General features: G+C 39.0%; 1 protein-coding gene across 12 annotated transcripts in view; it reads left to right on the top strand.

The window, feature by feature from the left end:
* The window catches only part of Dmd (dystrophin), a 2130457-nt gene that overhangs the window by 2038257 nt on the left and 81066 nt on the right, over window positions 1-11134 (top strand). For all 12 annotated transcript variants that reach the window (XM_033760401.1, XM_033760400.1, XM_033760399.1 and 9 more), the window contains 3 exons: window positions 4940-5141; window positions 7677-7762; window positions 10046-10203. In XM_033760401.1, coding sequence (XP_033616292.1) covers window positions 4940-5141; window positions 7677-7762; window positions 10046-10203 — 446 coding nt within the window. The remainder of the gene's footprint in view (window positions 1-4939; window positions 5142-7676; window positions 7763-10045; window positions 10204-11134) is intronic.

The raw sequence follows: 11134 nt of genomic DNA, 5'->3' as shown, positions 1-11134 counted from the left end.
TTTTTTTGTAACAGGGATCGAACTCTGGTCCCTGAGCTGGCAAGGCAGGTAGTGGAACCACTGAGCCAAATCCCCGGACCTTAGATCACTTTTTTTTTTTTAGATCACTTATTTAAAGGGCGAGTTTTTAGCAGGGTCCTTTACCCTGAATGACAGCTGAGTCAAAGCTTAAGGGAACGCATTATTCTTGGAGGCAGCAACACTGTGTTCCATTTCCCCCTTTCAAAACCTATTTGGTGGCTTCGTCCCTCCCAGCAACAATCTCACCTTTCTTCCTTTGCCATTAATTTCAATCCAAACCCTCTGCCCGCCACATTTACAATGTATGGCCCCAGGATGCAGTCAGCAGGCTAGTCCATGTTTAGCTGGTAGCAAAAGAAGACATGCAGGGCCTCCCTTTAGTCTTTTCCCAATGATAAGGGATCCTATTGGAACAGTGCAGAGAAATTGGGCTATTCTGCCCTCTAGAAAGCAAAACATTTAGGATAACCCCAATTAAGTAAGGTGCAGGCATCATTCATTCCATTGATCTCTGTGGAGTTTTTGCACTTTAGTTCCAACTAATCATCATAGCATGCTATTTTCCAGTAATACCAGCCTTTGAGGCTATTCTTTGTAGCCCAGTCCAGGAACTACTAGGTCTGGCATTGAAAAGGGAAACTGTGGTCAAGTAGGGAACATCTGTAAGTTACCTCTACTTGAATTACCACCCCTGCCCCCCGCGCATCCCCATACTCATCATTGCAACCAGGATATTCTCATTGAGCTACAGCCCCAGGCCATTTTTTTATATTTGTATTTTGAGACTGGATCTCACTACAATGCTAAGTTGCCCAGGCTGGGCTCACGTTTGAGATCCTCCTACTTTAGCCTCCGAGAGTTCTGGGAATTGAAAGTATGTACCACCAAGCTGGGTTTGAGTATTTTAAAAATTGTAATTGGCCTCACATGCATAGCCCATTTGTCAAAAGTGACAGTTATTCAGGTTCCTTTGGCTTGAACTCCACCTGCAGGCCAGAGAGAGTGAAGCTCTACCAAAGGAGATGCTGAACTTTTGCTAACAAGCACCCAAGTGATCGAATTTTTATCAGCCTTGTCATCAGTTTACCATTCCCGTCTAATCTGGTTTGTTAGTTCCTTAGATTCAGGTTCTGTCACTTCCAAATTCTACTAGGAAGTTGTATTATCGGTAACCACTTTCAGAGCCTGTGCTACTTCAAACCAGGGGCAGCTTGACAACCAGCCCTGGGATGCATGTTCCTCCCTTTTTTTCAGAATCATCTTTGTCTTTTATCCCCTAAATAATGCCTTGGTCATATTTTTAGCAAAGAATTAGTTAGTGGTCTTATAAACAATCCCACTTCTAGTGCTAACTGTGCTAATGGCGACAGACAATTCAGTTGCTAAACAGTGCTTGCCAATTTACATTTTAGGAAAGGGATACAATAAACCAACACCACTGAAACAGGGATATGCATCGCAGGCTACCTCTCAGCATAGGATCCAGAGAGGCCAGGTGCAAGCTCCAACTGTCCTTTCTCCGCAAGAGCTACGTCAAGAATCCATGTTGTCACTTGGATCAGAGCACAAAACCCATGAAAGCTAGGGAGCACAAACTGGCGTCTCAGTTGGGGTTTCTTATATCCCTCTACACATCCTTCCTATTTGACCAGCCCCTTAGAGGCTTTCACTGATCTCACTAAGATCAGTGAAAAATGATCGTTGTTCCTATTAGCAGGAAATAGTGGGAATGACTTGTAACCCAGAGATACTAAGTCACTTCTTTTCATTGCTTTCACCACTGGGATGTGCACATAGCAGAACATCTCATGCTGACGCCACTCTTTGAGATGAACCCTTAGTAGCAAAGGTAACTACCTTAAAGTGCATTGGCTTTCTTGCCTTGCAGAGGTTTACTTGGCAAGTTCCTCATCCATAAACAGAAGCTCCCTGTAGAAAGGCATGATGTCGTAATAGTCTTCTCTTTTCCACAAGTACAGTTACTGGGTTTTGGGTGCTAGAGTATTTTTCTAGAGGTGGTTTCTGGGTTATTTCTGTCTTGAACAAAGAATTGATAGAAACAAGCATAAATGGTGGCAAAGTTTCACATTTATTAAAGGTAGGAAAAAATACACTGCAGAATGAGTTTGGTTCAAGTAAAAGTAGAAAAAAATGCAGGCAAGCATAGGCTATCTTCAGGAGACACAATATGGAGAACTTTATGGCTGTTGTCCTCTTTTATATTTCCCACCGTGGCTTCACATCTAGGTCATCCAATCTAAAACCTCTACTTCTTGAGAGAAGTCCATGTGCAAGGCTGAGAACTGTTCTATGCTGTGTCCTGGCCTTAACAGGGCATGCCTACTTTCCCTGCCAATTTTAGCCTGCCATAGCACCTTCTACTGTCTGGGCAAGAAGTTTGCAGACCACAACAGTTCTTCCAACATTATAATGTGTGTCCACCTTTGAATCTAGAAGTTTGAGAGGATGATTAGGTACAACCAAAGCCTCAGGAGCTATTGGCGGGATCCTTGGCTTAAGTCTTTCTTCCCACGCATTGCTCTTTTTCTGTACAGCAGAGAGGATCCTAGAGGGCCAGTCATTTTTTTGGCCTACTCCCACCACCACATGGTCCTTTAGTGATGTCAAAAGCTGTAGCATTATCTTGCATTAAAATATCTTTGAAGCTAAGCATGCTGGTACATGCCTGTAATCTCAGAACTCTGGAGGCTGAAGCAGGAAGCCACCTTGGCTACATACTGAGTTCAATGCCAGGCTGAGCTACATAACAAAACCTGTCTCAGAAAATCTAAATGCATACATACACACATACATACTGTTCTGTGAAAACAAGATTCGGGTTGCTGTGTTTGTTTTGGGAACTGTGTTCTTCAGTCTTCTGTGATGGATTGTTCTTGTATTAACCACATCTGGTTTGAACAGGGCTGGCCACACAGTCTCGCCAATGTCATCTTCTGCTCATCTTGTTTCAGAGCGATTGCCTTGTTCCCCTCTGGAACTATTTTTATTCCACATTTTCTTTTCTCTGTTTCTCATCTACCTGTGCAGCAATAGAGTAAACCCAGTAAAAGGAAATGCACGTAATTTTGCCGTTGTTTCTGTCACGTGGGTGCTTTAGATTGTTGCTAAAAAATGAGTCTAAAACTTCTCACTTATTAGTTCTTATGTCCTTGGATCTAAAGTGTGTTTTGGGTTTTTTTTGTTTTGTTTTGTTTTGTTTTGTTTTGTTTGTACGAAGGATTGAACTCTGGTGTTTGCACTTGCTAGGCAGGTGGTAAAGCGAAATATTTAGTATGATTGCACAGAGAAATAAAAAAGAAAATAATGAAAAACTTCAAAGTATCAGTACATAGCTTCCTTTTGTATATAAAGAAATGTGTTAGAGCTAGGCATAAGTGACACATGCCTGTAATCACAGTTATTTGGGAGGTGTAGTCAGAAGGATTGCAAGTTCGAGGCCATCCTGGGCAACATAGTGAGATCTTATTTTAAAATAAAAAGGAGCTTGATATATAGCTCAGTGGTGAAGCACTTACCTAAAATGTGTGAAGTCCTAGGTTCCATCCCCAGCATTGTAAAAACAAAACACAAAAATAAGAGAGAGGAAAAGGAGAAGCACCTTTGCTGCCATCGGAGCAGTGCTAGTGCAGGACATTTCAGGGAAACTTGTCCATGAGAACAGTTTTACTGACAGGAGTAGAAAAAAGAAAAGAAAAGACCTTTTGTTTTTGCCACCAAGCCTCCTTCATGCTTCCAGGGAAACAACACTTTTCTATTTTCTTTTTCAGAAGAGAAAAATGTGCACTACCTAGGTATTAACCTACACAGGCATTAACCACTATTTTTGTTTTTTTTCCCCAGTATTTAATTAGAATTAGCCACAAGTAACTAGTAAGGTACATTAGAGCCTGAAATTTCCTTTTCTTTATTATGGAGAAAGCTGTTGACAGATTGGAATGACCTGTTTACCGGTTTACCCCTTTCCTGAGATGCATAAGCAATATACTTAATCATCATTGATTCTTTGTCTCAGAGGACTAAGAATTATAGCCAGAGCTCAGGTGTCAAAGGTTATATGAAAGCAATGTTGTTGCATTTCCAGGTTGCCTAATAAGTTGGCTTTATAGTGAAGCATCTTTTCATGACTCTCGGGGATAAAGCTTGTGATTTGTAGATGTAGGACAAGGTTAAAGTTTCACTTTTGTTAAATTTTTGTCTTTTAGCATAAGTACTACCTCTGATCAAAGGGCTTCTCCCACCTTAGAGGGCTTCAAAAGTCATTTTTAAATAGAGTTTAAAGGTTAAAAGAGGAATAAATGAGCCTTAGGCCTAAAAATTGGATGTTCAGTGGCATCCATTTGCCTGTAGAAAATTTTAGTGAAGCTGATTGTTTTCTTGGCTGATTTTAAAGCAGCAGAGAGATACTGAAGTAACCAGTATTTCAGGAAAAGAAATGTACAATGATTATAAATACATAGCTAGAGTTTATACAGCCCTGACCCCAACTCATGTAACTGATGTAAGTGTTATTAGGATCTCTTTCAAAATCATTAATATTTTTATTCAGCTTACATATTATAGGATAGGTTCCCTTAAATTTAAAATATTTCACAGTATTTCAGACAAGGGAACTTTTTGTTCCCATCTCCCAGTGTTCATGAGAGTTGAGAACCTCAGATCCTACATTAGATGTGCCAACTACGAGCTGAAGGATGAAGGCAGAACATTGTTTGGGGAGTGTTGGGGATGGAGCTCAGGACCCTATGGATGTATGCCAGGCAAATGGGTCTCTACCACTGAACCACTAAGCTACAACCCAAGCCCAAGAACCCCTATCAGATGGGCTTTACAAGACCTGGAAGGGCAGGGGAAGGAGAAGTTCATGCTTTGAATCACTTGTGATTGAACATTTTTGCAGTGGATCTCTTGAGCCTGTCTGCTGCATGTGATGCCTTGGAGCAGCACAACCTCAAGCAAAATGACCAGCCCATGGATATCCTGCAGATCATTAATTGTTTGACTACTATTTATGATCGCCTAGAGCAAGAGCACAACAATTTGGTCAATGTCCCTCTCTGTGTGGATATGTGTCTCAATTGGCTGCTGAATGTTTATGATACGTAAGTATGGCAATTGTTTTTGTGGGCTGTCACAGGGAACTGGGACCGTGTAATTAGCATTACAGTAGGGCCCCAGTAGAGACTTTGTGGAGATGGGAAGGGATTCTGAGGATGGAGGGAGGTGAAGTGAATGGAATGTAAAAAGAATCCAGATATGATACCTATCAGTTCCCCATGGTGAATGTATTAATTATGTACTACAGATACATACTAATACAAAAGAAACTTAAATAATCCTTAAAAGAGGATTGTATCCTTAAAAGAGGATATAAATTATTAGACAACTTTAGCATAATAAAATATTAACATGAAATAATGACAACAGTAATATCTGGATTTTTACAAGTTCCTTTTATGTGGACATATTTTAAGAATAAGCATATTCTTGAAATCCTTTATTATAGTAACTACTCACTAGAAGTTAGCTAAAAGTGGCTAGAAACAAGGGAAAAAAATCTTATGATATATTAGCAAAAGTAATTGGAATGCTAACAAAAGATCTGCTTATGAGTTAAAAGAGAAAAGCAATAGGGTCCCAGAAGCTATGGTCCTAATATTGTTCCATGATAAATCATTTCTGTATTTATATGACTTGAGAAATACCCCATAAACTAGGAGGTAACAGCAAGAAAGAACATTGCTCTCAGATTGGAAAACAAGCAAACCCTGAGATACTCGTTTTTCCAGTTTCTCAGTGGGTCATGTGTATCCTTTGGTTCTTTCCCTTTCTTGCTTGTATATGTTGGATGTCCTCCACGTGCTTTGGAGTGGTCCCTTTCACTGGCAGGGGTCATTATGATTCTGGAGATACCGGCACACCTGTCACCAGATAATAACTGTCCTACCTGGGCTGGGAATTTAGCTCAGTGGTACCGCCCCTGCCTCGCAAGCACAAGGTCCTCAGTGTGATCCCTGGTACCAAAAAAAGAAAAAGAAAAAGAAAAAGAAAAGAATTGTCCTAGCTGATATGTAGAATTTTGCAAGGGATTATAAATTGATAATCCAAACACAATGACTATAAGTCCCTAATGCAGCCAACTCGGCTCCTCAGAGAGTAGAAGATTTTTTGTTTTGTTTTGTGTTTTAATAAGGCTTTACAAAGTTTCAGTTTGGCACCTCCATTCATCATTCTCTCTTAGAGAACAGTTTTTTATTTCTTCTAGATTGCACACAGGAAATAGCTCCACTTCTAATTTTTGTCTTGAGCTTAATGAAGACAATTGAGGAAGGAAGCAGAAGGAATTGGTCTTGATTTTCACTGAATTCTTCTTAGAGCTCAGAATTATTACATGCTTCATTTCACACATCAACAAGAACATATTCCCATTTGTAAATCTGGGAAGGTTTTTCTGAAGGGAGTTGCATGTTAACTACTTTGCTTTTTGCCTTTGCTCTAGACTTCTACCACTTCCTTCATTAAAAATTATACTGGTTTGTTATTTGATAAGGTATTGCTTTTTTAAATTTTAGGACCACCTGGCTATTGAATTCATAACTATTACCTATCAAGTCTTTGAACATGTTGAATATTAATTGTGGATTACATTGTTTTGATGAGGGTTTGTATTTAGGTTTTCCCTCAAATATAACTTGGCCCTAGTTTCTTTGCAGATGACATTCTGAGTATACAAATTCCATTCTACTTGCCTGCAAATTATTTGGGGGTAATTTTAACTCCTTGAGGACCTGAGTTACTCTATAAAGTTTATTTGTTAAGCAGTGACTTGCTTTTTCCTAAGAGGGAAAAAGATCAGAAAATAGTCCAATGATACGAATTTCGTTAATGCAGTTAGGGTCCAAGATTTCTTTTTAACTGAGGGATATTAATAAATTGTAGTAGTTGAAAATTGAGCATATTGTTAACTAAAAATACCAATATGTAAAGTACAGTTGCTTTGTTATGTGGAATGCTATACTTGACCTTTCTACAGATATAGTAAAACATTGATACAGCAAAAGGTTACTTATAAATGTCTCTGATAAAGCATCTGTTTGAATGTCCTCTAATAGCATATGTCCCGCTTTTTGGAGAAAAACATTCATATTTTATATTATGACTCATTTGGCTTGAAGTGATTAATCTTAGTGTAAGGAGCATTTTGATTAAAGTCTGAATGTTGAAGCGATCAAAGGAATTAGTTGCTGGTGATTTTTTGGCTGCAATATTCAAAGTACTTAATTTGCCTTAGCCAAAATAGCTCAGTTCATAATGACAATTCTCCCACTTACCCACTTCACTGAAAATGATTCTCAATAGGTGAACAGTAGGCTATTTTTTTTTCCTATTTTATATAGAGCTACTCTTATCCATTCAAGTAAGGGCTTTTAAGAATTGAAAACTGGTAATACTGATCCAGTTGATCAAATTTCCATTGCATTCTATGTCATGAGCCAAATAGATAATGAACTCAGAAAAGTTCTTCATCTTAATAAACCAATGGTCAATAGAGTACCTCTATACAGGGTCCCCCCCCCCAGAACTAGTTTTTACCTTCAGTATTAGTAATTGTTTTCTGGTTTTATTTTTCATAATAGGGGACGAACTGGGAGGATTCGTGTCCTGTCTTTTAAAACTGGCATCGTTTCTCTGTGTAAAGCACATTTGGAAGACAAGTACAGATGTAAGTCATGTAAATTAATCTATGTTCTTTTATTGATGTTGGCTAATTACCCTCGTTCTAGATGGGAAATGACGTACCGCACTTATTTGTCAGCAGGTTCCCCATGTAAGATGTAGCGTTTAGAGCGTCATAAAATTTGGTTTGTGCCATTCTCTGTCAAACATTAAATTGCAGGTATTTAAATAGAGTATGAGGATTAGCTTCTCCAGTCTAAGTATTATTTTACGTTACAGTGACTGTGTCTGAAAAAAATACATGTTCCTAGGGGATAAAGTCTGATTTCCTAACCCCTTTGTATAGTCAGAAAAATACATGTGAAGCTTTAATCCTTGCTCTTGCCTCATCTTTGGGTTCTTGTTCAAAGAATACTATCTGGCGTTCATGTTTGAGAAACGTTGTTTATTTTATAATCACTGTACTGCAAGTTGCACTGACGCATCCAAGGCTGTGACGTGACTAACATTTGTTTTTTTTATTTGAGAGAAGAATAGCTTGCTACTTCTTAAAGGCTAAATACTACCCCACAAAATTTCCCTTTGATTAGCCATTGGGTTCTTCTGCTTAAAATGTGCAAATCTAAATTAAAAGCAAATGCTGCAGGAGTGATTAAAATTTAGATGACCAAGCAAGCATCCATTCTCATTGTAAAGGTCTATACTTGTTTTTTCCCCTTAAATGCTTATAAGAAATCTTTTTAGGAGGAACATTAAACAAACCCAGCTTATCTTGTCTCCTCCCTTTTCCCCTAAGGACTAGCCACCCACAGTTCAGGAGATGTGCTGAGCTTAAGGACAGGCAGGAGACAAAAAAGACTAAATTCCTCCAAAGCCACTCTGTGTTCTACCGCGCATTTCTCTTCTAGGAATAAGCCATAAAATACACGGAGTGGTTTAGCTCACTTTTATGTACTTTGTACTTAAGTTTTCTTCTAACAATCAAAAAATTTTTAAAAAGAAAAGAAAAAGACCAAACAAAGTAGGATGTGTGTGTGTGGGGGGGTGTCGAACAGCTTTTGTTAATTCTTTAAAAATTATTTTGGGATGAAACAATATTTCAGTGGGTTTTTCTTCTTAAGTGTTGTACTTTTAAGTTTACCTTTTTTTTTAGTGACAAATATCTTATTGTTGCCCAGTCTGGCCCTAAACTCCTAGCCTCCAGAGTAGCTGGGCTCACAAGCACATATCACTGTGCCTGGCTATAAGTTGATATCTAATCTAACCTTGTCAGTGGTACAGTCCTAGTACACCGAAAATACTAAATTAAACCATCAGGGGAGCTTTGAGCCTCTGTTTCAAGTAATTTCTAAAAGAGAATATGTTTTGAAGTTGAGGAAACAAAAATACTAACTTCAACATGAGATACTTGAAAATAATTGGCAAAAAAAAACTCTTCGAGAGATGGTCAAAAGCTGTGCATATAATTTAAAGTTTATTATTGCATCTATATTGTTAAAATATTTAATTGTTTTGCATTTATAAATGTGCGTGTGGATACAAGAGGCTTTCTTGGATGTTTTTATCGGCAACTTCTAGGTGAAGATGGCATGATTTAAATGATTTTGTGTATAAGGATGAGACCTACATTGCTAGTGTTTCATATGTCCATGTAGTCAGCCACATATATTGGACATCTGCTATCCTCCAGGTACTGCTGTTCTATTCCAGAAACTTCTGCCATACAGTGGAACAAGATATGGTCCCTGCTCTCAAGGAATACTATTCTGCAGTCGAAAAGGCAAACATAAATCAGTAACAGTGTAATGTGATTGCGAGCCAATTACAAATCAGCGCCATATCCTGTGTGAACCACATACACGATGGACTAGAAAATGATCTTACAATTCCATAAAGAAGTCTCAATGTACTACATTTTAAAATCTCTTATGTTCAAAATGGATGGTGCTTTCTGCTGGTTATATGGATCTTCATGCTAAAACTTGCAGGATAGTCATTATATTATATACCTGTATATATATTTCCAAAAAGATTGTGTCCCGCCTTAGGAACAGTTCAGGTTTTCAGATAAACTTATAAACTTGCATATAAACTTACATTTCCTAAATGGCTGTAGTCGATTTAAAAGTTGCAACACTTCACAAATACACAGTGATGATTAACTTAGTCTATAAAAGTGTGTCCAGACTAGCATAATTTAGAAGCAAACCCTCCTTGTGTGAATATGGCTTACTCCTGAGAATTGGTACTAGAATTGAGTTGGTCATTAGGCTCTGTGTGAACCCATTTGGTACAGTGTTTTGATCACTATAATTCTCTTCTTTTTCAGACCTTTTCAAGCAAGTGGCAAGTTCAACAGGATTCTGTGACCAGCGTAGGCTGGGCCTCCTTCTGCATGATTCTATCCAAATCCCGAGACAGCTGGGTGAAGTCGCCTCCTTTGGGGGCAGCAACATTGAGCCAAGTGTTAGGAGCTGCTTCCAATTTGTAAGTGATTCACTCTCTTAAGTAAGATGTTTATTCTTTTCTAATTTAAAAGCCATGCTGCGCTTGAGTTTCTCACCTTAGCTCTTTTGTAGGTATTGGTACAGGATTGAGGATCTTAGAAACCTCTGCAGGAAGTGGCTGGTGGGATTGCAGGTTCTGGGAACAAAGAGAGTGCAAAGGCAGGAAAAGACCTGGCTATATGTAGTAGAGACTCCATGGTTACTAAGGTGCTGGAAGGGAAGGGAGTCTGCAGTGGTTCAACCAGGCAGGAAATAATTGTTGGGCCACAGAAATCCATTGTAAAAAAGAAAATGACCTTTGTAGGGGAATCTCTTAGCGCCTCCCATTATATTATTATGGCCTCCTATATAAAGGCTGTTGGTAAATAGTTAACATAGTTACCTTTGTTTGTTTGAGCTTGGTGTAATCCAAGCACACTAGGTGGGAGGCTGAGGCAGGAGGCTCACAAGTTGTCTGAACAAACTAATGACTTAGTGGTGTGACCCGGTTGCAAAATACAGTTGCTGGGAATGTAGATCAGTTTAAAGAGCCTAGGTTCAATGCCCGGTACTGCAAAAAAAAAGGACTCTTTTTGTCACTCTTAACATTTCCCTACAATTCCAAAGTCTTCACGGTGGCTTACCTTAGTCTCTTTTGAGGGATGGGAGTCAGTGCTGGCAATGGAACCCACGGCCTCATATGTGCTATGCAAGCATTCAGCCACTGAGCTACTCTCTAAGCCCACACCATAGTCTTAGTTTTTTTTTTATTTTTAATTTTGTTTTGTTTTTTGAGACAGGGGTTCACTGTGTAGTTTAGACATCTCTGGAACTCACTGTGTAGCCCAAGCTGGTCTCAAACTCGCCGCAATCCTCCTGCCCTCAGCCTTCCGAGTGCTGGTATTACAGGTGTGCGCCACCACGTCAGGCTC

The sequence above is a fragment of the Fukomys damarensis genome, unplaced genomic scaffold (genome assembly GCF_012274545.1).
Source record: "Fukomys damarensis isolate Sample0158 unplaced genomic scaffold, DMR_v1.0_HiC HiC_scaffold_39, whole genome shotgun sequence".
NCBI classification, from domain to species: domain Eukaryota; kingdom Metazoa; phylum Chordata; class Mammalia; order Rodentia; family Bathyergidae; genus Fukomys; species Fukomys damarensis.
Note: the sequence above shows the minus strand (reverse complement) of the source record. Positions and strands in the feature narration are given on the sequence as shown.